This window comes from Batrachochytrium dendrobatidis (assembly GCF_000203795.2).
Source record: "Batrachochytrium dendrobatidis JAM81 unplaced genomic scaffold BATDEscaffold_7, whole genome shotgun sequence".
Classification (NCBI taxonomy): domain Eukaryota; kingdom Fungi; phylum Chytridiomycota; class Chytridiomycetes; order Rhizophydiales; genus Batrachochytrium; species Batrachochytrium dendrobatidis.
The window spans coordinates 345,225-372,526 of record NW_006281105.1 but is presented as its reverse complement, the minus strand read 5'-3'; the positions used below and the strand labels follow the sequence as shown (position 1 = coordinate 372,526).

At 38.2% G+C, this 27,302-nt stretch overlaps 10 protein-coding genes across 10 annotated transcripts; 4 read left to right on the top strand and 6 right to left on the bottom strand.

The window, feature by feature from the left end:
• Nucleotides 1-454: 454 nt before the first annotated feature.
• On the top strand, nucleotides 455-2,172 carry BATDEDRAFT_89059 (uncharacterized protein; the record flags this gene model as incomplete). The annotated part of the gene is made up of 1 exon (XM_006679651.1): nucleotides 455-2,172. One exon carries the CDS (start codon nucleotides 455-457, stop codon nucleotides 2,153-2,155), a length of 1,701 nt encoding a protein of 566 aa, XP_006679714.1. The 3' UTR covers nucleotides 2,156-2,172.
• Nucleotides 2,173-3,250: 1,078 nt separating this feature from the next.
• BATDEDRAFT_37012 (uncharacterized protein) lies at nucleotides 3,251-5,687 on the top strand. Its single transcript, XM_006679528.1, has one exon. It carries the CDS (start codon nucleotides 3,336-3,338, stop codon nucleotides 5,631-5,633), a length of 2,298 nt encoding a protein of 765 aa, XP_006679591.1. The 5' UTR covers nucleotides 3,251-3,335; the 3' UTR covers nucleotides 5,634-5,687.
• Nucleotides 5,688-7,705: 2,018 nt separating this feature from the next.
• BATDEDRAFT_89313 (uncharacterized protein) lies at nucleotides 7,706-7,942 on the top strand (the record flags this gene model as incomplete). Its single annotated transcript, XM_006679650.1, has 1 exon — nucleotides 7,706-7,942. The coding sequence occupies one exon, from the start codon at nucleotides 7,706-7,708 to the stop codon at nucleotides 7,940-7,942; it is 237 nt and encodes a 78-aa protein (XP_006679713.1).
• A 1,536-nt stretch (nucleotides 7,943-9,478) lies between these two features.
• On the bottom strand, nucleotides 9,479-10,060 carry BATDEDRAFT_31831 (uncharacterized protein; the record flags this gene model as incomplete). Its single annotated transcript, XM_006679454.1, has 1 exon — nucleotides 9,479-10,060. A coding segment is annotated over exon 1 (422 nt), but the record flags the coding sequence as incomplete, so codon positions are not given.
• A 733-nt stretch (nucleotides 10,061-10,793) lies between these two features.
• Nucleotides 10,794-11,419, bottom strand: BATDEDRAFT_31829 (uncharacterized protein; the record flags this gene model as incomplete). The annotated part of the gene is made up of 1 exon (XM_006679453.1): nucleotides 10,794-11,419. A coding segment is annotated over exon 1 (205 nt), but the record flags the coding sequence as incomplete, so codon positions are not given.
• Nucleotides 11,420-12,403: 984 nt separating this feature from the next.
• BATDEDRAFT_89392 (uncharacterized protein) lies at nucleotides 12,404-12,855 on the bottom strand (the record flags this gene model as incomplete). The annotated part of the gene is made up of 2 exons (XM_006679572.1): nucleotides 12,404-12,435; nucleotides 12,711-12,855. 2 exons carry the CDS (start codon nucleotides 12,853-12,855, stop codon nucleotides 12,404-12,406), a joined length of 177 nt encoding a protein of 58 aa, XP_006679635.1.
• A 940-nt stretch (nucleotides 12,856-13,795) lies between these two features.
• Nucleotides 13,796-17,249, bottom strand: BATDEDRAFT_35207 (uncharacterized protein; the record flags this gene model as incomplete). The annotated part of the gene is made up of 2 exons (XM_006679475.1): nucleotides 13,796-16,609; nucleotides 17,150-17,249. 2 exons carry the CDS (start codon nucleotides 17,247-17,249, stop codon nucleotides 14,379-14,381), a joined length of 2,331 nt encoding a protein of 776 aa, XP_006679538.1. The 3' UTR covers nucleotides 13,796-14,378.
• Nucleotides 17,250-18,472: 1,223 nt separating this feature from the next.
• On the bottom strand, nucleotides 18,473-20,586 carry BATDEDRAFT_25356 (uncharacterized protein; the record flags this gene model as incomplete). The annotated part of the gene is made up of 5 exons (XM_006679371.1): nucleotides 18,473-19,008; nucleotides 19,380-19,404; nucleotides 19,541-19,767; nucleotides 19,920-20,023; nucleotides 20,441-20,586. 5 exons carry the CDS (start codon nucleotides 20,584-20,586, stop codon nucleotides 18,473-18,475), a joined length of 1,038 nt encoding a protein of 345 aa, XP_006679434.1.
• Nucleotides 20,587-21,624: 1,038 nt separating this feature from the next.
• BATDEDRAFT_31828 (uncharacterized protein) lies at nucleotides 21,625-22,443 on the top strand (the record flags this gene model as incomplete). The annotated part of the gene is made up of 1 exon (XM_006679452.1): nucleotides 21,625-22,443. A coding segment is annotated over exon 1 (171 nt), but the record flags the coding sequence as incomplete, so codon positions are not given.
• Nucleotides 22,444-24,797: 2,354 nt separating this feature from the next.
• Nucleotides 24,798-26,906, bottom strand: BATDEDRAFT_25355 (uncharacterized protein; the record flags this gene model as incomplete). Its single annotated transcript, XM_006679370.1, has 7 exons — nucleotides 24,798-24,942; nucleotides 25,013-25,202; nucleotides 25,274-25,552; nucleotides 25,609-26,182; nucleotides 26,260-26,429; nucleotides 26,587-26,719; nucleotides 26,772-26,906. The coding sequence occupies 7 exons, from the start codon at nucleotides 26,904-26,906 to the stop codon at nucleotides 24,798-24,800; spliced, it is 1,626 nt and encodes a 541-aa protein (XP_006679433.1).
• Between the last annotated feature and the right edge of the window lie 396 nt (nucleotides 26,907-27,302).

Below are 27,302 nucleotides of genomic sequence, written 5' to 3'. Positions count from 1 at the left end.
CACAACTTGACACGAATTACAATGTTGATGTTGAGACTGTCAATGTATTACAATGTATTGGTCAACAGTAACTGCAATCAATGACAATATTGCAGTCAATCCAATCCATGTGTTGATTGGAACAATGATTATCCACTTGTCAGATTCAGTATGTAAATGAATGGTTTGTAGCGTATTTACCAATCCAACAATCAAACTCAATCTGAACATTGAATATTAAAATGTAATCAATTGTCGAGTTGAATTGACACTCGATTGGACAATACAAATGAACACAAAAATGTCTAAACAATATTCAAAGTGTGAATTTGTTTCATATTCTTCACATGATATCGAGTTTTGGATTTAAAGTCCAATTTTTTTTCTTTTTTTCTTCACTTCACTTCACTTCATTCTATTCCATTTTCTTTTGCTCTTTCTTCTACTCTATTCCTTTCTATTTAAACAAACTCTAATGGAAAATAAAGTATTCTACATTCAATACCTCCACAGCCAACCAGTGAAAATCGAAACCCACTTCAATGGAGAACTAGAGAGAAAAAGACCGCTTGACAATGTCTCAAAACTGATTGCAGCTTACAAGACTGTCACCACTACCCTCCTTGGTGCTATTCCTGTCAACGAGCTCACTCTCCATTATGTGGTGGATGGTCCAGCCATTGCTGTGGATGTGCTCCTGACCTCCATTCAAAATTCTTTTGGTTCTTACGACCATCCACTGATAATCAAATCAAAAGGTGATTCTGGCCAAAGTCTTGTCAATCATCTTACAGTAAGACTCGATAAATTTTTATCAAACACTTTGGCAAATATTGAAAAAAATCTTTCAGAGTCATCTACTACTGAAATCAAAAGAAACTATCCTAAAACACCTTCGCATGTTGGACGGTGGGAAAGCTTTTCAACAGATGCAAAAGCATATGAATATCCTGCTACTCATGTTGGGAGTGATGTTGTTTTGCCTGTTACAAGGAGAGTTGCATTCACACTGGAAAGAGATGTCAGCAGGGCTGTTGGAAACCATTTGGATAACTTCAACAGAATATTTCAAGACCAAGGAAAGACGCACAGATTCCAAACCAAACCCACTGCTATCCCTTTAAACTCTGGAACACCAACTCAAACAGAAAAGTCTATCAAGTTTATTGGAGTTCCAGATAACGTTCTCACTCTTGGTTCCAAAGTGTTGTCATTTATTGAAGAAAAGACTCCAAATGATTTGCCGGCTCGTCATTTTGCAAGCGGAAACCCATTTGATTTGCTGGAGATGTATAAAGAAGATATACAATACCAACAAAGCAAAATAACCCGTGAGGACATTGGACGTATGGATGTGTGCACAGTGATTGATCAAGTTTACGGATATCTCTCATTGAACAATCTGATCTATGGGTGTGTAACTTGTTATGATGTTACATATTTTCTTTGGCGACCCAAGAGAAGCACTCTTCTTATCAGCCATCCCATTTTCAATAATTCTCATTCGCCTAGTCTTCTTCAAGCACTATATTACTTTGTTCAGCTTGCTTTACGAGACTATAAAAAACAAACGCTAGATCCCAATCCAAAGGACTCTGATATGCCTGTGGAACTTAACGCCAGCAATGAAATGGATACTGATGAACATAATGCGGATGAACAATCAGAATCAGGCAGTAACTATTCAACCGCAGGCCAGGGAAAAGAAACAAATTATAGTTTGGACAAGAGCAAAGGAACAAAATATAACCTTAATCTCGATTCTCTTCATTACGGTACCGTGGTTGGATCTGGAGCAACTGGTCAAGTCATTCGACTCAAGGACAGCAACATTGTTGTGAAGCAATGTGATTCTTATAACAATCCTGAAGGATTCAAAATGCTGAAGAACGAAATATCAATTTACGAAAAGCTTTCCCCACTCAATCTAAAGTATATTCCTCGTTATTATGGACAGTGCGAATATTATGGGCAACATTTCATTGCGTTGGACTATATTCCCGGAAACCATTGTGATTGGAGAGCAAACAGTGAATTGAAGAAAAAGTTGAATCGTGTTATTCGAGACTTGAAATCGGTTGGCGTGGTTCATCAGGACTTGAGACCAGAAAATGTGCTTTTAACTCATGATGGGGATATCAAATTGATTGATTTTGGTAAAGCAGAGATTAAATAAAAAGTTGGGTTTCATGTAACTAATTGGTTATTTTTATTGTCATTTGTAACATTGAATTTCTTAATATTATTCAAATTCGTTTTGGTACGAATTAAGCACAGAAGGCTCCTAATAATTTACACTTTGAACTAATGTCTATTTATTTTTGCCAAAATGAGCAGATGATATGCCAGTTTCAAAACAGGAGCGACAAACTATCAAGTAGTTGGCAATGCCACGTTCATGCCAACACATTACTGTCACGCGGCGGATTAGGTCCTTGACTCCTTTGGCAACTAGGGACATTTGTAGTTGATACGTTTGATATGCTTGTAATATTGCTAATCCTAACAACATTTGGAAACAACAGCAGCCAGATCTGACAAAAATCCGAAAGCGCCAGCACAGAAAAAAGACCAAACCAGTTGGAGGGATCCGGGGGAAATAAACTCACGAAAACAAGTAGCAAGCAAGTTAGGGATGGAGCCAGATTGAGAAAGTTTATCAAGATTTTTGTTCGAGTTTGGACATGAGTAGTATGGATAGAGCACTGGATGATACCAGTTTTCTTGACTAATGATTACCACTAAATTTTGTCCAAAGTTGTCAAAAATAGAAAGTTATTGGACATAAGCAATTCAGGTCAAAAACCTTGGGGTATTATAATGGGAGTTTATTAGTTTGAAATATCAGGAGATCTGTGTCAGATCCATACTTGATGCTTTAAATGGAACATCTTATTTTTGATGAATGTATGCAGTGTTACCACGAGCGAACCCCTGTGATTTGTGAAAGCCAAAGTGGTAAAGAATACCAATAGTTTTCATGGGATTATGAACTTAATTTCAATTATTTCTTCATTACTTGTTGTATTAAACAGTAATGAATGAAACTGACTCGAAACTTTGATCTGAACATTAAATATTAAAATGTTGAATAAAAGACTCGAGTCATTATATTAAAATGTAATCAATTGTCGAGTTGAATTGACACTCGATTGAACAATACAAATGAACACAAAAATGTCTAAACACTATTCAAAGTGTGAATTTGTTTCACATTGTTCACATGATATCGAGTTTTGGATTTAAAGTCGAATTTTTTTTTCTTTTTTTTCTTCACTTCACTTCATTCCATTCTATTACATTTCCTTTTGCTCTTTCTTTTACTCAATTCCTTCAATTCTCTTCAGTAAACTCTAATGGAAAATAAAGCATTCTACATTCAATACCTCCACAACCAGCCAGTGAAAATCGAAACCCACTTCAATGGAGAATTGGAGAGAAGAAGGCCACTGACTGACGTTGGTGACCTGGTTGTTGCTTTCCAAGCACTTCCCAACTCTCCTCTTGCTTCTACCTTTGTTGACGAGCTCACTCTCCATTATGTGGTGAATGGGGTGGAGACCAACTACAACTCCTGGGACCCCATTTCTGCTCTCGGAACAAATGGGACTGTTGGCTCCAGTCCACTCATTATCAAGGCCAACAATAGTACCAGGCAAGGCGTCGCTAGTGCAGTATCAGGAGCGTCAATGAATGCGAATATCAGACTGGTTTCGGGAACATCTGAAGAAACTATAAATCCATCACTTTCAGAGTATTGCCATATTGCCGATTCTTTAAAAAACGACAACTGTGTCGTGCAAATCGTAGATGTTCTCCTTTCGATTACAGCTGGAGAATTTTCCGAGTCAAGCTTCAAAAATTTACCATTTGTATTTCTCAAGGGCTCGTCTGGTTCAGGAAAGAGTCAGATGGGCTTTAATATCAAAGCCAATATCGGTAGTGAGAGGAAAGTGCATTATTTCCTGTTCGATCCTCCCGGTCCAACATCACAAAGAATCTACCGCAACTTTCGAAACACTTCAAAGTTGTTCAGCAAGTGTTGTGTAGAAGATGAGCACATGTGCAGCACTGAGGATTTATCTCCAAGCTGTGGTTCGTTATTTCAAAAAAGTCTATACATGTATGGATTTATTTTTGAATTGCTATCCAACAGAATTCAACCACCCACAGTCAGTATTGGTCCAAAGACTGGCAAAGATGTTCAAGAGCTGATGACTTCCAAAGGAATCAATGAATGCAGACCAGTGTTTATTCTGGACGAGTGTATTGCTATTTCAGACCAGTCCTTAAAAAAAGTGCGATTTGTGCGAAATTGCTTCCGCTCATTGGGTCTGGGACTCGTTATGATGGGAACAGATTCCAGAGCAGCCAAACTGCAACCCACCACTGACAATGGCAGTCGAAGTGAGATTCCAAGACCGTGGTGCCATGTGTTTGGGGAATTTCCAGCAGTAAAACTAGAACTAACAGGATTGCCACAAACACTACCAAGATATCTCAAATCTATCATACTCAACTCAAGGCCACTTTTTGCGCAGTTTGTCGCAGAAGAAATCGCAAACAATGCTTCAGATTTTGACGAATTGATGAAAGCAGCGTTTATTAAACTGAAATCAGTCAAAAAGATATTTGGAAATCTTTACGGACAACTTGGACAGGTTCGGCTGCTTCATAACGCTCACTGTCAACTGACCGATTTGGAAAGCCAATCGACCAATCTGAAAAACCAATCGACTCCATTGATTCACTCACACTTTGCCCAGCTAGATGGAGAAAAAAACTTTATATTGATGAACAATGGATGTATTCAAAACCATTCTGCTTCTTGGAGACCGTCTTCGGTGTTTCCAGAGCTAAAGAGCGACATTTTGCTTTACCTGCTGTTGATGGGTGGAAAGGGATTTTCCGCCTGTTATACAGGGGATAACAAGCAGGTGCCATATGCACATTTTTTGATGAAAGCCAAGAGTAATCCGGATTATCGCAGCCATATTCTATACTTTTCGAATGCTGTACAGGATAGCAATGATGGAATGTTTCTCGAGTCTTTGCTATGTTCGACAGTCTGTTTGGCTTCACATTCTAATGGCGTCAAGGGAATTGGTCTAAAACCGTTTCTGTTGAATTTGGTATACCAGCTTCAGATTGATAAACCTGATTCCGAAGACGTCTCTATACTCGATCTGAACAGGCTCGATGGTATAACATTTACTGTACCTTTTCTTTCACCGCCAAACCAAAAGTGGCCCGATTTTGTTCAAATACCTGGTTCAAACTTTGATTGGTTATCAAGAACTCGAAACTCGGAAGGTATTGATTTGAAGACTTCCTGTGGACTTTTTGGAGAATCCAAAGATCACAAAGGTGTAATCAGCCTTGAAACAATGGTGAATATCATTGGTAGGATTCCTAAAGCAGCAAAGGTGGAACTAGTTTTTACACGAAAACTTCAAGATTCGTACTTTAATCCTCCAGCTCCATCGTTTGAAGTTCAATTCCAAAGAAGCCATGTTCTGAAAAAGGCTTACTACAAGATTGACGCTTCAAAGCCCAAGACTTTGCTTGAACCAATCGAGGGTCTTCCGTGCGACCAGCCTGATATGGATGGAGTTGTTATTTTCTTTGAGATCAATGGCAAGCTTATTATTTAATGAGCATTGATATTTCCTCCCAATAAATATATTTAGCAACTTGTACAAATCTATAATAACTCGATCGAATTGAGCAAGTTGTTTTTGGATAAATATCAGTAATGATTACACAATCATTTAACAATCTATCCAGTTTCAAGGATATTGTTACAATTATGGGCAAGATATACAACAATCCAATCGTGTTCATTGTGTTCATTGTGCTATCGAGTATGAATATTACACAAAACTATCCATCATTCAAACTACAGACTATCCACTGTTGCACCTCGAGACTTTTGTCCATAATGACCTATTTTTGGTAGATTGTTGTTTTTGACAAGCTTGGACAAATCTAATAGTAATTATTGGCCAACAAAACTGGTATCATTTGGTGCCTGTCTACACTGTTATAATTGACAGTTCTGGTGTTTCAAGTAGTGTATATTGAGAACATTGCATTATGGAACCACTGCAATGTACGACACAAAGTTGGATGATGTGCGCAATGACGTACATCATATCGGCTATAAATGGATCAATGCATACCTTTGTAATAAACAACCAGCTTTATTACTACACCTGTCGAGTCTCTAGTTTCACAATAGTCTTTGATTTCCAACATGAATACCGCTACATTCAAAATGCACAACACGCTTGCTATGGAACAAAAACAGCACTATTGTTCACGTTGCTACAAGTATATTGGGATCATCATTGAATCACATACTACTGGTAGCTGTAAATCGGACGACAAAAACACAAACAGTGATGTTGAACATGATGAGTAAACCTAGTTGTATTGGTTGCTGTTGCACAAAAACAGCTGTTTTTAACAGTACATTTTGAATATCGTAATGTTGATCAATCACAAATATATGAGTTTTGATGGGTCCATTAGATCAATTCAGTGTATAGTAGTGATTAGTGCAATATGATCAATTCAAGCATGCCATGTCGTGTCGTGTCATTGTATTGGTAATGAATGATGTTATTGAATGGATGAGATTGAATGCAAGATAAATAAGTAAACCATCATGCAATACACGCTGGATTGTAGCATATCCTACTCGAGACTGTTGATGGTCCACTTTGAGCTGCAACAATGTGTCGGGTCTGGTTCAAGAGTTTGTTGTTCAGCACCAGAATCTTGAGCAACTGTACCATGCTCAGATTGTGACAATCATCGAAATACAACATTGTAGAACGAACCGAATCAAACCACTGCATTACCAGTTGATCCGAGATGCATCATATGGTCAAGTTTTACCAGACTGAACAACATCCAAGTAGTGTTGCTTGAATCCAGTTTTGTAAAACTGATATTTCCAAACCATATTTGTAGCAACCCAAGTGTTTTTGATGTTCAATCTCAAGTCGAGCCTTGTGAATCGGACTGGATTATTGTTGCATTCAAATCGGGATTGGAATCAGGATCAGGTCGATAAAACAGTCAAATACACAATATCGACACAAACCATAGCAGGTTGTTGTTCACATCCACTGACACCAATCATGACAATATTGTGTAGTTGTCAGTCTGTCGACTGGCATTTTGATGCTGATTTGTATGTTGCCAGAATAGACTTTTGAATACAAAACATTAGGGATTGTGTCAATGTCTTTGATGTCAATGTTCATGATGGTTTGATCCAGATGAATGGTTTTGATTGAATGTTGGACACACAACAGTTGTGTTCATCATACAAGTGTATTGACTGGACAAGGTTCACAAGAGTGGTTTGTAAAGTGAGTTCATGTCCATTACAGTGTCTAGTGTTGATGATACAGAGTTTGACCAGGCATAATGTGTTGTATTTGATGAGTGGATCAGTTCCAGTGGTTTGATCTAGTCCAAGAACAGCAAGACAATACCATGAATTGCAAGTTATTTCCACTCCATCAACAACAAAGTGGAAAGTAAGAAGTTAATGGTCGACTGGAATACCAACAAGCCTTTTAGTTGTCTCAATGATGGTGGTTGCGACCAAGTCAACAACAGGCTGTTGTTCAGCAATAGAACCTGTTGGCTTGGTCGCAGATTACAAAACAGGATCACTTTTGGTCGATACACTAACTGAATATCCACTCTGATGGATCAAGTCGAGATCAACTACAACGCATGGGACTCGCTTGCTGCACTTGGAACAAATGGGACTGTTGGATCCAGTCCACTCATCATCAAATCCAAGAATGATGTTGGCTCAAACCCAACAATCACTGGTTCATACAATCCTTTCAAGAAAACTATCCAGATCAATGGTATCAATGTTTCTACAAATCATCTCAAAAGACCTGATCAACTTGACAAACTCACATACTTGGTTTGAGTATCGGTTTGTCATATTGACTTGTTCATCTGATTCTGCAAAACCTATATTCATTAATATGTATCAACATAGTCTCAAACAAATGTCATTTGGATTTGTTTCTTGGACAAGATTGCACGACACTTTTGTTGGGAATGCATTGATTGTTCCAAACAACAACGGATAGAATTGGAAAAAGTAAAACTGTTGTTTCTTGATGATGCTCAACAGTAATTACAAGACACAAGTTTATGGAGACTTTTAATCAAAGCATCGCTGAGTTGGTTGCCATTAAGCATGCGATTTATCATTGCATCAAACCATCTTTTTGTTGGAGGAATTTCAAGTCCTGTTGAACTCGGTAGTCTTTCAGGTCTTGAAAAGTGATTTTCTACTTATTCCAGCCAAACTCTGTGAATTCCATGAATTCCATGAATTTCTGGATTTACTCGTTATTGGATTGCCAAACAACATGAACAATGAGACCTTGAAACATGTTCTTGTAACGGAATGTGATGGTCTTGTTGGTGCGCTGTGTGTGTCGATTGATGATCTAAAAACACAATGTCTAAACAGCATTGAACCCACTCGAGCAGATCTACTACAATACTGTCTATCAAACAATTCCATGTTGGATATGACTCGTTGTTTTGGAAGCGACCATTCAGATCTGTTGGAAATGGTTTTAAACTGTTACTCAAGAAATGTCTGACAAAAATCATCGATTGGACAACTTGGAAACCCAGCAAAATATGGAATCTTATTCATCACTCAAAAGGCTGGAATATTGATGAAGTCGTTCGACCTTGAACTTGCTTTTACTTTGCTGTTGGTCAAAAAATACTATTCAAATGGACATTCACAAACTGCTTTCCATCACAACATTTGTCTCTTCAAAAACTCATACGCAATGTTGTCTCATCAATATCGACCAATGTATTGGAATCTGTTTCGTCATGCGGTTTTCCAAATGAAACAACTTCACAGCACATGTTTATGGAGATATTGGTTTACTTGACTAAACCAGACTGTTCAATCTAACCAAAACTATCAAAAGTATTTCCCAACAACTCGAATGTGACGGACACTATTGCTGGTGGAATTGATTCTTATTTGGACAATGGACTAGCAACCAATCAACACATTGACAGATTTGTCATTCCAAATGGAAACAACGACAATCCAGTTGTAATCCATATTGAGCCTTGAATTCAAACAGTCGTGAATCAAATCATTAATAAACTACAAAAACAGTCCAATATGCCAACTCGCATTTATCCACAACTCGATATGTGATGTTCAAATGTCTAATATTCAGACTGTGCTGATTGCAATTGTGGTTGTAATTGTGGTTGTGTGTAAATATCAATCCAATACTCGATTCAATACTTGATTCAACTTGAGCATGCACAGTTTTGTAGTAATCCATTTGATCACATTGACAGAATCAAGCAATGATCTGATTCAACAACACCGAATGATGCATCCATATCACTTGTATCAATCAATTGTACACAATCAGTCAATATAATCAACAATCATTGTCAAGATTGACATGATTGATTCGATACATTTAATTGCATAGATCTGACTGGCATTGCAACTTGTTGTTGTAAAATCACAACCTCACAATCAATCACCAATCACTATACGCCTGTTCATATCTGTATGTGTTGTATGCTGCTGTGATTCGAGTTCGGTCACTTGTCAATTCATCTCGATAGTGTTTGGCTTCAGCTGGTGATTGAACACCTTGAATATACTGCGTGGCATCATTCCACAGTTCAGGCAGTATGGGTGTCTTGTCAAGACTCGAGTTGTACCATTGTGGTTGTTGTGGAGCCACATGCGCAGTCGAAACAATCCGACATGCTGGATCCACTACAAAAAATGTCAGAACTTTGCAATGTCCTGGTTGAGTTGGATCTGCAAGTTCAAATGATTGTTCTTTGTGTTGGTATCGATTGGGATAAACTACACATCGACCATTTGATACTTCAAGCGATCCTATATACTGATTATGCGGTGATTCTAGATCAATGCCATACACATCTTTCCAATACATATCAGATGCTCCTTGATAAAAACGATCAACAGCCACACGGAAATCGAGTTTGGGTGTGGTGATATTTTCCACGTCGTAGTAATACAGTCCAGTTGCAACAATCGATTCGTTAATTGGACCTTCAATGTGCCAGTTTCCCTCGTCGTATTTAGGTTTGGATGGTGTCAGTTGAATGTTGGTGAGTTTGACAATGACTTGCAGATTACGACCACGCAGTGATACTGGTTTTGCCGATTCATATTTGGATTCAAAATGTTCCGGAAGTGTTGGTACATACACGGGACGAATGACTTGAGTGTCTGGTTCCATATCATCATGATCTGACTGACTTGGTGATTCATATCCCTTTGTGCCATTGCCAATATCAATATACTTGAACACTGGATCCATCGTTCTGATCAGACTTTCAAACATTGGGACAAAACATTTGAATATTTTGGCAATGCATTTGTACATGTCTCGATGCCATATCGGATTCAGATTGTTGATGTATGAGTTGATGGTCACACTGCCATCCTGTTCGACACGGAATTCACTCGGAAGACATTGGAACTTGCATGATATAAACTCGGAATCACCTTCAATGATGGGCATATCTGAAACAAGTCGAGTCGATAACAATATATCGCATGGTATCATTGTGGTGTATTCGAGTCGTATACTCAGTGGTGCAATCATCGTTTGTCCATATACAACACTGTACATTGATGCATCAATCAGATTTGCACCATTTGACCAGTGTTGTGATTTGATCCATGTTCAATATCCGATACATTTGTCATCAATCGCGTGTATACATTGTCAGGTATGCCATTGTCCAGTATATACGTCAGTTCAACAGGTCCTGGTACAATTGTGCCAAATCCATCACTGCCACTACAAACAAGCTGTTTGACAAAAAACCCGAGTTGTTCCAACGCAAGATTAAATGTTGATGGTGATATATTCCGATCGAGTGAGTCAACCCTCCATTGCTCCACAATATGCTGGTTTGTGATATCGATCCACCACATGGGTTTGCAAAGTATAGAATGAAGATATTGGATATACCGCATCTCGACAAGTGTGCGTACCTCTCCATGTGTATCTCCGGCCATTCCAGATTTCATATCAATTTCGGCATTGTCGTTGTATGATTGAATGCTCGAACTAGCAGTGTAAACCCGATGCTGGAAACACGCTTCAATGATCTGGCCAGCAACCATTTTGTCTCTGTGGTTAGCAGTGTCTGATTGTACAATAGCCGTTAGATTTTCAAGTATCCTGCCTTGATCCAACTCGGTACGTATTGAACTGTCGGGATGATTGTCGGCAAAATCAGCAAGTGTTTCGAGTAGTTTTACAGTACTACCACCAGAATCACACAAACGTATATCTGTACGTGAATAAATGGTGTTGAGTTGCTTCACAATTCCATATTCTTGAAACACCTTGATTATCTCGGCCTTGTTTGTAGATTTCTCAATCATGTCGTTGAGATCATTAAACATGCGCAAAGAGTAACCCATGCGGAGATCACACACTGATATCGTCAATTGCTCAAAAACCAACGATCGTACAAGCGATACAGGAAAGTCGCGCATTTTGGATGCAACTGATCCAGCTATCTTGATCATGCGTGTTTTTAGTCTAGAATTATCGCTGTATCTGATATACAAGTCGTTCAACGTTTGAATCAAACCTGATCTTATAAACTCGGCTGAAATCACTTCACAATTTACATAGTTGCAAAAATTATGGATAATTTCAATACTTTGATCAATCACTTCTTGATCGACACTCCTGTATTCATGTCATGTCAATCCAACCATGTCAAATTTACCAATTGTGATGACTGGACACACATTCATGCATAACACCACATACCTGAACGTATTGACCAGTGCTGGAATGATGCCACATCCCGCTGCTTTTACTCGGTCATGACGATGAATATTCAGATACATGGTTTTAAGATTTTCGATAAAACCAACAGCAACTAGACCATTGGATGATTCCAGTCGTGAGACAAGTATTGATAGCACGATGCCAAACTAATGATATTGTTCAATGTCAAGTATACAATCAGATCAACATGACATGACAAGACACTGTCCAAACTGATCCAATATTGTATCACTGTAAACATACATTTCCATCGTCAATATCACTGCAAACTTTCAAAAACAGGTTAATCGCCAATGTGAGCACTTCTTGATTGGACTCGTGAACAATAATCTCAACCATTGGCTTGATGTCAAATTTATACTCTTGACTCCAGCGTTTATATTTGTAAAACTCTGTACATGTTTTTATCGCCTATATGCATATTGACACTGTGTGAGTTGAATGTCAATCATTTGATCAATATCAATCATGACTTGTCGCTATTTTGACTTGACGGTTTGGTGATTGCATGAGTTGTGAGAGTTGGTTGCTTAGTCGTTGAGATATTTTGAACTCATTATTACTGTATAAAATACCCAAAAACACTGTAGTAAATTCCATTACTTTGATCTGCACAACACATGTTGGTTATTTTAGTCATGAACAACAATCCATTATTGTTACAATATATGAATACCTGTAAACTGGGTCGATTATACTCCAAATACTTGGTTATGATATCTTGCAGTTCAATACTCTGTAAACGATGCATTACATCTGTAGACTCTGCCATTTCAAACCAACACAAAGTCAGCAACAGTTTGAATTCATCAATAATACAATTGCTACTAAACTTACTGCGATTCTGTTGTTTCAACTCCAGTATCAAGTCAAGCAGTCTGTCCCATATTTCATCAGCCTTGTATAGTTGAGCATCCGTTGTTAACAGTTCCAAATCTTCCAGGTGTTTGATAAACTCTTTCATGATATCATCCAACTTCATGTTTGATAAAATTAGTAAAGTTGAATTTTGATTTGACAATTTCATTCATGCGAATGTTCAACAATTGCCAAGAATTGTTTATGTTTGGATTGTTGTAAAACACACAAACGAGTTGTTCCATTTTAGTATTGTTTTGATCAGTTTTTTGTAACAAAATTGGATTGTTATCAAACATGCATTTAGAAATACTGTAAATTAATATTCTGAATGTGATCGTTGTAGATTTGGTTCAATAAACAAGTTAGTTTACTACAACACATGGTAATGGATTACTAAACATCATCATAAATCAGATGGACTGGACTGGAATGAGATGAGATCAATGACAATCGCATTACAATGTGTTGTGATTAAACCATCGAGTATTTTCAAATACAAACTTGAATGAAAAGTCTTGCCACAAGACTGATCAACTGTATTACTGTTTACACTGTGGTATTATTGATGTATTGGAATGTTTGGTGTTCAGATACACAATGATAATGGTAGTACAACTCATGGCAGTTGTACAGACCAAATGTGATTAAAGCCAATAATAATGTCAGACAAGATTGGATAATGAATTAGCGTGTAAATCATCAACATTGACCAAGATTGATTGAAATGGTGAGATTGGGTTGGATGGTGATGAACACAACAAATGTGTGCAGAGTTGTATTGACAATATTGACAGTCAAACACAATACATGAATGTGGGTTCAAATTTGGTGATCGTACAATGTATGATTACTAAGAGTACACAAAATGTAGATTCAACATTATAGTCTGATTGTGTGTTATATGATGGTTGTTGTGTTGATTCAAGAATCGACAGTGTTTATCCAACCAATACAGCCAATATCACCACTCAACTCAACGAATGATCGTTTAATGGCATGTTATTGGACTGACAATTCCAAGAGTCAATTTAAACAATATTTGTAATATAAAGTTTGGATTTACAATATACATTCAAGGTTTCATTCCTGTACTGAAATGATTAAATAACTGCAGCCATATCATTCAGTCATACAAATATGTACAAATATGTACCAATCAAACAACCACAATTAAACTACACACTTTGGTAGTATACATGGAACATTGATATCAGTTTCTTGACCGTCAATTACTGCTAAATGTGTCCATAGTTGTCACACACTGTTTATTCGAGATGTGCAATCCTGGACAAAAGACTTGGCGTACAATAGTGGATGACCTGAAATGATTGGTTGCTTACCGTGCCAGATTCATGCTCTGACTCGAATGAACACAATTGATGAGATTCACCCATAATCACTGCTATATTTTGTCCAAGATTGTAAAAATGAATCAATGCCATTAAAACTGAAACTGAATAAATGGTACTTGAAAGTTGCAATGATTTGGTTGAATTTTGTGTAGTGCATGCCAACATCTAGTCAGCGTTCATTTATTGCAATCAATAACTTGCTGAATTCGATAAAATCAATACTTGAACTCATGTTTTACACCTTCTACATTTATGGCTGATAAATAGTAAAATGTAAATACTAGCCAGGTTTTTAAAACTTGATTCTTGCACGAGCCGACTCGTTCAACTTTCCACCCCATTCTGACACCAATGATTCAAGCTCATCATAGTTTGCAATGCGTTTGTTGTAGCGCTGTTCAATGACCTTGTTTGCCAAATTCGTTTGCTCATGATTGGTACCGCAGAATATCTGTTTAATCGATGTTTTCAATGCAGAATTAGCATCAATGGCCACAGAACAACCTGGATGATCATAGAGTGAACCATGAAAACCTGGAGAATTTGATGCAGAAACAAAATACGTTGAATCTGGAACAGGGCTAATGTTAATCTGTGAATATACGCTCATCAGACCAAAAACAGAGTCCAATTTGAGCCCGTTTAAAAATGCTGGCGGGTTCGGTAATTTTGATCGGAAAGTGGTCAGATCCGAGTTTGTAATATTAGAACCAAGTCGTTTTCGTTGATCCAAAACTATGATATAGCCAGAGTCTTGTTCTGCGCATTTCAGAATAAAGTATATATCCACTCCTGGTCCATCCTCACCATTGATTACAATTTGCAATGTCTCGCTGTCAACCCAGTCAACGGAATAATAGCTGTTGTCTTTCCGAGTGATTATTCGTGGCATATCAGGTCCATATTGCTCGTTTGATCGAAAAACTTTGGCGATTCTGATGTGAACTTGAGTATTGAAAATACCTGGGTTAAACTGCGATCCATGCAGTATATCAGACAAAGAAAGTATCGATATTCCCAATACAAGAAACGAGTTGATTCTGATACAGTAGAAACTAGCACCAAAATACTCCCATGATGACCAACGAGTCATGTTGGAAAATGGATATTCAACGTCAAGCGACAAACCATTCAACGATGATAGGAGTGCCGCTTCAAATTGGTTTAGACTGACCCTTTCATTCAATGACCTCTCCAAAGCCTGAGTAACAATATGGAACGGTATAATCACTCGACCATTATTTTGAAGCTGACACATCCCGTTTGAAACCATTTGACTCCAAGTAAGGTCTCTTGCAGAAGATAGCGATGATTCAGAAAACGGACAGTTTAGTATATTTGCAACAGGCGTGTTTGTAAAAGAAGTCGCCAGTAGCTTCAAAATATCAGCGAGTGACAATTGAGGATATTGCAAATTTGAAAGCGCAGTCATTCTTGCCTCCTGAAAATTGTGTTCGGTTAGATCAGCCAGTTTCATGGATACAACTTCTTCTGCAAACTCAGTCAGTAGTCTTGGCACTCCGCCTAGATAAAAGACATTTCGAGCAAAGGCTTCACTGACCACGAATCCACAATGTGTATCCGAAATAAAAGGACCAATAGCTTCCATTGATTCCATGTGAGTTAGAAACCGGATCGGCGTTCTCTTAGTATTAGGGTGTGATGATCGAGCAATACGAGTCATGTTCAGGTCAGTTCCCGCCAGCATACAGAAAAATGTAAGCTTTGACGTTGTAGAACAATGAGAAGAATCACACAAGATATCCAGCAGAGAACTCAGTTCATCTTGACAGAGTTTTTGATACTCGTCGACTCCGACAAATAAAAGTATGTCGTCTTGAGTTTCCCGACTCCAATAAAGTTCAATGGTCGATAAAACTAATGTCATTGTGAGCTCGCTTCTGTTCTTTGGTGACTTTTCACGCATCCAAACATCGAGCTTGTATTGCGCCTTGAAAAGCGAATGGAGCAATCTCCAGGCAAATGAACATTTGATTCCAAGGAGTTTGTCAATCTCGCCATAGGCACTCCCGTCATTTCCAAAAGAAACAATTGCCGAAAGTCGTTTGCCTTGGATCTTTGTCATGTCTAAAACTGTGGTAGAGCACTCTGTCATAAGTCGAGTTTTTCCCAATCCCGGTATACCAGTACAAACAGGAATATGTCTTGAATTCCGATCAATATTGCTGCGGTGTCGATGGGTGGCCATAAAGCATGATGCAATGTGTTGGAGCGATTTCTCTCGACCAGCCAGCGGAAATACAACTTTTTGATTGGGATTGGTTTGCTGCTGAGATAGAATTTGTTTATCAGGCAAATCAACTGTAGAACTATTATTCGACCCAGAAAGCCATTCCAAGAGACCAGTGGCAGTCATGGGAATTTGGTTTGGATTGGAAAACTTTACAACATTCACACCACTCTCCACATCACTCTTTGACTTGATAATGAGTGGGTTAGAACCAACAGTTCCGTTTGTTTTGAGAACAGTAATGGGTTCCCAGGAGTTGTAAGTCATTTCCACTCCATCCATCACATAATGGAGTGAGGTCTCCAACAAAAGCAAAAGCAAGAGGAGAGTTGGGAAGTGCTTGGAAAGCAGCAACCAGGTCAGAAATATTAGGCTCTTCTCCTTCAGGGACAGGCAACTTTTGAGTAAATAATGATACCGGAGTGTTTTCAAGGTATTGAATATAAAGCCTGGTCATTTTGGAGTTTATGAAGGAAAGGAATAGAATATAGAATAGAATGAAGTGAAACAATGAAATGACAAGAAAAGATCAAAACGTGAATTTGTCTCACATTCAAAACTCGATATCACGTGAACAATGTGAGACAAATTCACACTTTGAATAGTTTAAACATTTTTGTGTGAAATTAAAACTGTCAAATTAAACATTTGTCATGTGATTATTTGTATTGTTCAATCGAGTGTCAATTCAACTCAACAATTGATTACGTCATTCATATAATGACTCGAGTCTTACTCAACATTTTAATATTCAATTATTGTTAATCAGTCAATTGTTGGATTAGTAAATATGTTACAAAACATTCATTTACATGCTGAATCTGACAAGTGGATAATGATTGTTCCAATCAACACATGGATTGGATCGACTGCAATATTGTCATTGATTGCAGTCACTGTTGACCAATACATTGTAATACATTGTCAGCCTCGACATCAACATTGTCATTCATGTCAAGTTGTGTGTAGTTGCTAATATTACACCACAACAATACTGTTGCTTTTGGACGTATGACAACATATTAATGTAGTATAGTTTTGGAGGAATATCAGAAGTAAAAGATGAGAATGAAGGAATGAACCAATGAGTTAATTGTGTTGTTTATTGATAAAAGAAAGTATTGATCATTTTATAAGAATGTGGATAACGGTTATGCGTATCCGTGAATTAGACGTCATAGCTGAGAAAGTCTCTTGTTATTGCACAAGTGATGGCTGCGATAGACATCTCCTCAAACATATATGCGTCGTGTACGAGTCTCTGAAATATCTCGTTATTTATGATATTTCACATTACCAATGTTTAACAACTCTGATACAGTAATGCGGACTCGTGCACCGAGTTGAGTTGTCCAGCAATCGATTTTGGAAATGTGTTTGATGTGATGGTTTGAGATGGGTGCCAAATGACCACGAATGTTACCCATTGTCATGACAGTTGATTGTTGATTCAAAACGCTGTTTGGTTGGTATTAATGGTTAGAGTGTCACTCATTGACCTGTCAGATCAGCAAGTATTATTTTGGTGAGTTTCGTGTTTATTGTAGTCACATCAACATCAGCAGGTTGCACTACGGATTTGCTTGACAGAGTTGCAGATCCAGGTGGATTGATAGACGAGCAACTGTGCAAACAACTGTGCGAGTTGCAGGATGTTTGAGATCCAACAAAACACTGCTTGCACACAAGTTTGCGAATACAGATTGTCAGACTTGACCATCAACTCGCAGTATAAATTGCGTGTACGACAGTTTACACGCTTACCCATCAACAATAAACCCACATAACCAGCAAACCGTCAACAAACAGCCAGTTCAGTGGTCGGGTTGATGGTTTTTGTTGGAGTTTCTGGATCAAACTTGACCTGATTTGTACCGAGTTGTGTCATGACTACAAGTTTGACAGCAATAGATTGATTTACTAATAATCTGATCGTGTTGTTGATTGTATGGATGTTGGTAATCCGTTGCAGATTGATACAGAATGTGACCAGAATACCACAAAGTTTATTGAGTGTGCACATTGCATTCGATGCAAAACGCAATAAACAAATGCGAGTTGCAGCATTCATTCAAGGTTCGACACCAGTCGATACAGCATTGACCGCAATGGCATTTATGTCAACAATTGCACGACTACGGAATAAGTCGATTGTTGCTTGACATTCCGTATCGACAGTCTGCGTGTGTGTGCAACGTGCTGTTGTCGCATATGAACAACTTGGATTGACTTTGTGGACAAAACACAGTCACAGTTGCGGTGGTGTTTACAGTCGTGGAAATGGTTTCGAATACCGCAACTGGTATAACAACTGCATGTGTTGGTGAGCAACCAGAGTCCAGTTTGACCAAGATCTGTCCCAGTAATGATCGAATGACATTGTCGTGTTTGGTCATCATGGCAACAATGTCATTGGTTTGACTCTGCAACTGACCAAATGCGCTAGTGACAGCGGCCATATCAGTTTTCAGGAATACAGCTTGCATGGTGAGGTATTTGACTGTTTGTCGCATTTCGTCCATCGATATGAAAAAGTCAACGTTTCCAATCGAGTTCATATTACCTCGAGTTGCCCTGCCAGTAGTTTGGATTGGACTGATACCACATAAATTGTTGGTCTGCGTGTACACTGACAAATCGCTGTTGATCAATCGCATGCACACAGATCCAACTATATATATCAGTCGAGTTGCATCAGACGCAGATGCACTGTCTGGATCAATCGAAAACACCTCACATTTGTCACGGATGCATTGGGTGGTCGAGTAAACGGTACTGGTTGATTGATACGGTGATCTTGCCATGTTTTCAGCAATCATGAGTTTGGTCCAGTCACCACTGCAGAGACTGCAAACACTGAACAGGATCTGGTTGAGTACCGTGATTGGGTCTTATTTTTGACTGTAATGGATGTTTTGTTATCAACGATTGTTGAACCAGAAATTTGTAACTCGCGCACATACTCACAGAGACTGATACAATCACTCAGTCATGACATGGGCTGCCACACTTTTGATCTATCAACCTCACCGGGAAGCTTACTGCTTGTGTACTGCATCTGGTCAGCCTGTCAAATATAAATAGTTGACACATACCAATAAATAAAACATTAGTCAACCATAACTATACAATTGTATCAATCCAGCACAGCTTGTGCAATTTCAAAGCTAAACCCAAGATTTATACTAATACAACCAACTTACTTTATACCGAGTTTCAAAAGGCGGTTTGTCACACGCCAAAACCCGTTTAGCATAGCTGTATGACAGCATAGATGCTTGAGCATCGGTATAATGCTCAACGGGTCCTGATGAATGACCAGTCACTGCTGAATCTGGTGCAATGGACTCTGCAGTATATATGGTTGATACTGTAGAGTCGCATTGCTTTCCAGACTGCAGTATCCTAGCTGCCTCAATCAGGGACGAGACTATAATGTAAATGTTTTAAAACAATCCATCAGTCAATATAATCAGTATAGTTACCATCAACACACTACAGCCTAAACAATCCACAATACATGCATTCACATGCATTCACATCCAAAACTCGTGAGAAATTGATACAAAATCACACACTTACTTGGTGAAACAGGGATTCTTGGATCATTGATTGGACTGACTGTACTGATTGGACTGACTGGACTGGATGTATACATATCAGTATATATGTTTTCCTGATTTGAACTAGTCAATCACAACATTACAAAATTATGCACAAACAACAGTAAAAGTTTAAAGTAGCATTCAACCCATTGTCCCATAAATCAAATTAGGCATCAACCAATTCAATCCCAAATAATAATCAACCAGTACATCATACCAACCAACACAAATCACAATTGATACACATCGAATGACGTTCGATGACATTAGATAGCATCAAAAACAGTCAAAATCATTACCATCAAAGTCGCGTAGTCGGAGTCGAATCAACAAAATTAAATTCGGCAACGTTTCGAGTCCATCCCAAAATACCGTAAATGCAATCATCAAATCGTAAATAATACAACATGCAAGTAAACAGCCATGTTAGCAATGTGCTGTGTAACCAAAATACAATATTTAGATGCACAACTATAATACAAATGCTGTACTGCATACCTTTCTGGATTCATGCTTGCTTCGGCAAGGTGTGGTGCATTTTCACAAGCATTGGTTGGTTGGGGAATAGTGTTTTGCACACTACGGCAAGACTGTTTTGGAGAAAGAGCAGATAAGATGTTGAGACGGGACCACAGTGAATTCATTATTGGTGTTGTAGGGTGTCAGGAAATGGAAATGTAAAACGAGTTGATCTCGAAACTTGATAACAATAATATGGGTAGCAGTTGTAATAGTTGCAATAGTTGCTGCAAACTAATACGTTCAAACAAGTAGTGTGTATGACTGTTTAACAAAATACACAAGGGAAACAATCAGATCTGAGTTTTGGATCAATAAGTGGATGGACAAGTATCTCCAATACCAATCTAGTTTCAGCAGCACAATAGTCGGCATTTTCAATGGGTTTGATACTCTAGTCAATTCGATCCTCCCAGAAACAGTAAAATGATGAATGAGGCAAATACATGCCAGATTTTGACGTCATTTCCTGTATATAGCCGCAATAACAATCATTGATGTCAGTCGAGTCAATCAGTTTGTGTAAAAATGAAACAAAAAGTCTTGGACGACCTTGAAGAGACTGTGAGATTTCTTGAAGGTCAATATTCTTTGACACATCAATAGTAGTTTGAAAATATCGGATGATTTCAAGTAGTTGAAGTCGGTGAATATCAATATATTATCTGGTTTGAGTCCAGCAGCAGAGTATGTCAAGTCCATAATGCAGATTCGCATTTGTGTTCCGCACCATATATTGTTGAAGCCATCTTGGATAATAGTCCTGGTCAAAAACGAAAACAACGACAGAGGAAAATCAAATTGTCCAGCAGTGTTGATGGATTGTTGTTGAACGATAGTCCGACTTTAAAAGACTTGGCATATGCTGCGATTCGTCAAATATAACACGACCATCTTTTAGGAACCATGATTTCAACTCTTGATAGACTTTACCAAACGCAGACCAAGGAAGCTTAGATAGATGTTTGAATATTTTACAAAAGAGTACACCAGTTTGTATACTTGTTTGAATGCATAGTCATGTAAAAGGCTTGAGATCGGGATTTGTTTCACGGAGTGTTTTCAGAACAAAAATACGAGCAGAAATCAAACACTGGATCAGTCTTTCAGATTGGTATTCAAAGACTGATTGATTCTTGTCCGTCTTTTTGGTAGGTGCCAACTGTGCCAACTTGTCAATCATCGCACTGAAATCAGGTCGATAAAACAGTCAAATACACAATGTTGACACAAACCATAGCAGGTTGTTGTTCACATCCACTGACACCGATCATGACAATATTGTGTAGTTGTCAGTCTGTCGACTGGCATTTCGATGCTGATTTGTATGTTGCCAGAATAGACTTTTGAATACAAAACATTAGGGATTGTGTCAATGTCTTTGATGTCGATGTTCATGATGGTTTGATCCAGATGAATGGTTTTGATTGAATGTTGGACACACAACAGTTGTGTTCATCATACAAGTGTATCGACTGGACAAGGTTCACAAGAGTGGTTTGTAAAGTGAGTTCATGTCCATTACAGTGTCTAGTGTTGATGATACAGAGTTTGACCAAGCATAATGTGTTGGATTTGATGAGTGGATCAGTTCCAGTGGTTCAATATAGTCCAAGAACAGCAAGACAATACCATGAATTGCAAGTTATTTCCACTCCATCAACAACAAAGTGGAAAGTAAGAAGTTGATGGTCGACTGGAATACCAACAAGCCTTTTAGTTGTCTCAATGATGGTGGTTGCGACCAAGTCAACAACAGGCTGTTGTTCAGCAATAGAACCTGTTGGCTTGGTCGCAGATTACAAAACAGGATCACTTTTGGTCGATACACTAACTGAATATCCACTCTGGTGGATCAAGTCGAGATCAATCACAACGCATGGGACTCGCTTGCTGCACTTGGAACAAACGGGACTGTTGGATCCAGTCCACTCATCATCAAATCCAAGAATGATGTTGGCTCAAACCCAACAATCACTGGTTCATACAATCCTTTCAAGAAAACTATCCAGATCAATGGTATCAATGTTTCTACAAATCATCTCAAAAGACCTGTTCAACTTGACAAACTCACATACTTGGTTTGAGTATCGGTTTGTCATATTGACTTGTTCATCTGATTCTGCAAAACCTATATTCATTAATATGTATCAACATAGTCTCAAACAAATGTCATTTGGATTTGTTTCTTGGACAAGATTGCACGACACTTTTGTTGGGAATGCATTGATTGTTCCAAACAACAACGGATAGAATTGGAAAAAGTAAAACTGTTGTTTCTTGATGATGCTCAACAGTAATTACAAGACACAAGTTTATGGAGACTTTTAATCAAAGCATCGCTGAGTTGGTTGCCATTAAGCATGCGATTTATCATTGCATCAAACCATCTTTTTGTTGGAGGAATTTCAAGTCCTGTTGAACTCGGTAGTCTTTCAGGTCTTGAAAAGTGATTTTCTACTTATTCCAGCCAAACTCTGTGAATTCCATGAATTCCATGAATTTCTGGATTTACTCGTTATTGGGTTGCCAAACAACATGAACAATGAGACCTTGAAACATGTTCTTGTAACGGAATGTGATGGTCTTGTTGGTGCGCTGTGTGTGTCGATTGATGATCTAAAAACACAATGTCTAAACAACATTGAACCCACTCGAGCAGATCTACTACAATACTGCCTATCAAACAATTCCATGTTGGGTATGTTAGACATTGGTAATGTATGACCTTTGTAATAAGGTTTAGACGGTAGAGATATGTATTGTGTTAACTTGCATTGTGTATGGTATAACAAATAAGCTACACCTTTCGTATAGCTTATTTGTGACAATGACTATCACCTCACTTTATGCAAGAACTAGAGTGTTTAGGAACTCTCAACAGTGAGACTTGAGATGCAGTTCTTGTTTCTCGTGGACGTATAACGACATATTAATGTTGCACATTGTTAAAAAGTAATTCACAAAAGTTTAAAGATAACAATGAAGGAATGAACCAATAAAGTAATTGTCATTTTTTACTTACTATGACTTTCAAACTATGAACAGCGCAAATATGTCAACATACGTCCACGAGCTACAACTACTGGACACCATTGGACATTGTTGGACACTAAGGTTGTCAAACATCACAGTGTCGTTCAAACTTGGACAATGATGTTTGATCATTTGAACCACGGCAGTCAACTATACAACGATCAATGTTATGTACCATCACCTATCCAATACATGTCAACTGATACAATCACCAACCATTGCATGATTTCAATCGTCAATCAAGTCAATACTATGATATTGTTCAATGTCAAGTATACGGCCAAATCAACATGACTCGACACACTGTCCAATATTGTATCATTGTAAACATACATTTTGATTGTCAATATCACTGCAAACGGTCGATAACAGGTCAATCTGCATGCATTGTGCAAGCTGGTTGTTTAGTCGATGAGATACTTTGATCAAACAATACTTGAATGACTGGCATTCTATCGTCCTACTTGATCCTGTAATTAACAGCCTGATTTACCAGTTGTTTTTACAGAATTACACAATTAATCATACTCGAATGTATAGTCTGCAGTTCAACCAACATTACATGAAATCATGGACATGAACATCAGTTTACACTTTGGCGTTGATACCAACGACACCAATTGGTTGAAATGGCCATTCAACATCCAATCGTGCCCTACAACATAAACACAATACAATGCAAGACCCTACTTGTTGAATGACAACTTGCTTGGATCCAGTAAAATGACACTCGAGTTGTTTACTGTGGTCAGTATATGCAGCCTAGTTCAACTACACATACTAGATCCAGTCTGTTGGTTGTTTCAGTTGATCTTGATTCACTTTTGACATTTTGTCCGAGATTGACAATACAAATGTGTCAAGCTGAACCCAAACTACACGACTCGACTGTTTGTGTCAATTGGATCGTGATCGAGCTATGCGATCATGATATGTATTTAATCCATGCCATGTATTACCAATACAATAGTATGCGTGATCATCGTGTACCAAACAACTACAATACACACTGGACTGATCCAATACATGCACGGCTTGAACATATCACACAATCAAACATGAACACACCACATTAAATATGCATATAGTAGCAGCTTGTCACTAATGAATTGTATTCAATCGAGTTTATTGAGAGTCTGTTTGTGACTGTTGACAGCGTGGTGAGTGTTTTCAGGCACAACTACTTGATCAGTTGTAGTTAATTGTTAACACCAAGAGTCCTGACGTACATCATATCAACTATAACATAATCATGGTCACCATCCATGCAACAAATAACCAGTTTTATTGATATATCTGTTTAGTCCTCAAATTTCTCGTAATTAGGCTTTGACCGCCTACTACCACGACGAATACTATCACGGAGAGTACTACCAAGTCGCGACAATGATCTCCTAAGAGTAGATGTGCCATCTGAACTTGAACCACTTGGTTGTTCAGGCAATCTAACAGTATGCATCAAATTCATGATCAATATCAATCAACACATGCACACATCAATATCAAACAACTTACTGTGATGGTGACCAGAGCACTTGATCACTGTTTGAAATAATAGGATATCCATCAGTCACGACTTTGCATCCACATCCAGGACCAAACCCAATGCGTGCATGCTTTCGATCAAATACCAACCCAAGTCGGGTCATAAATGATATACCAAGAGTTGCTTTGTAATTTGGACCAACTTTTACAGCAAACACCACTATAATACAACATGTATGTCAGCTAGGTTAATCAAGCGACACATATTGCATACAATTGTCAAATATTTACCATATTTAGAGTCAATTCTCTGCATATAGTCTCTAGGACCCAATTCAATCGTTACAACAGAGTTGCTATTGTCATAAGTTACAGGAGTTTCAGCATGCATTGTAATTGAAATTGTCGGCATCTTGTCCCAATTGATATTATAAGTGGATTCGGACATTAACCGATTTTCTTTTAATCTTTTTTTAATCCTTCTTTTGTCAAGGTAATCGTTACTGAGCATAGTATTCTTGACAGTGATTGCACCACTATCAAGGATAGCATCAATCAGCATTGTCACGACTATTTCAGGGAAAACATATATGTAAGGCATGTTTCCATGACTGAATACAAAGTACGTCCATTCTCCACAACTTGCTGAAATTCAGCAGGTAGATTTACGTTTTTGCCATTGATTAGTATACTCTTGATGTCGACAGTAAATTGATCGGCTATTGGTGAGTTTACCCATGCAACACTTTTTCCATCCGTTCCACATTTTGCAGTTACGTCCGTGTTTCCTATATTGATGAAACTATCTTGCAGCATATCATATGAGCATAGTTGAATACTAATCTCGTTATTAGGAATGACACCATAACTGTACAAAGCATCCATCGCGGTGACTGATGTGTAATGGCTTGACAACGAAAGATAGCCAAACCCAAATACTCCATCAAACTTTGGATTGATACCAACTAGATCTGGTGATTGTTTTTCAACCAAGATTACTGGTAAATTGATGCCAGTTATCCTAGTACCCGGAATCGTCACAACGGCTGTGGAACTAAATCCTCTATACTCTTCGCCTTTGTAATTTATAGCAACAGGTTCTCCACTTGGAGTACTTTCTGGAGCCAAACCTGCATAGTTGCTTGAACTAGGAAGTGGTGCAATTATACCAGGAGCTGCTGAGTTGACTTGCAAATTCAACTATTTTAAACAAGTGTGAGATTGATTCAACGTGGTGCAAATTGATATCAAACTACAATGCATGACATGATACATACATTGACTCCATTAACATTGGATCTCATTGTGTAGCATTTTGTGATATCACCACCCAATTCAACGGGTGATCGTTTTGACAGCCTATTGTTTGATGGACTGGCACTTTCAAAAGGTGAGTGTAATGCAAGTCGAATTGCAGCAACCGCCTGCAACGCAAGTATAACGCATTCTATAGTAATCAGCATTGTATAGAGTAGTGTGATGAAAATGGTTTGAATCTGATACATAACTGCTGTTTTATAATGACGGCAGCTTCAAGGGTGACAGTCGGCAACTTTCAAATGTATATTTAGAAGACACAAATACACCCTGTAGGGTTAACAAACCCAGAATCACACTGTAGGGTGAATCAATATACAAGCATCGCTGTTGGTGTATAATCAACCTCAGTAGTATGCTGTGTTGATCTCTCCAATTGCGGTCATGCATCCAGTGATCAGGTAGTGTCAGATTGTCACCCTGATTATGGATAGTTATCATCACATTTACAATCCATTACTACAACACATACTGTCACTGTATACCAAATGTTTGACTGATTGTTCAATTGGTCATGTATTTGATCATTCAAACAACAGCATCCAACAGCCTGTTGTTGCAGTATTTCAAAACCATGACTTTTCCGTTGGTATGACCGCATGGTCATTTTAGGTTAGTGTAGACTGTATACATCAAACACTGCTGATTGTGTCACAACATGATCAACATCAAACTTGGCAATCTGTCGTTGATATACTGAATGAGTGACGTTGTACTATAATTGAATTGTAGACTGGCAGGTCGTTCAACAAACTGGCCGTGTCAACAGATCAGATTGTCATCGTGTACATGAACCACAATGGATGATCATGCCATTCAAATCAGCACACAATCTACTGGTATATGCAATACAACACCACCAACACAATACAAATCAAATCCGATCACAAACGTGGTGTTGAATCCAATGCATGCGAGTACTTTTTAAACACATGATACACACTGATGGTGATGGTTGCTGACAGTCACATTGAAGTGTACATGTCCAATAGTGTCCACTGTC

Excerpts from the sequence above, each read along its gene's own strand:
- BATDEDRAFT_37012 (XM_006679528.1), top strand. The coding sequence starts at position 3,336 with ATGGAAAATAAAGCATTCTACATTCAATACCTCCACAACCAGCCAGTG.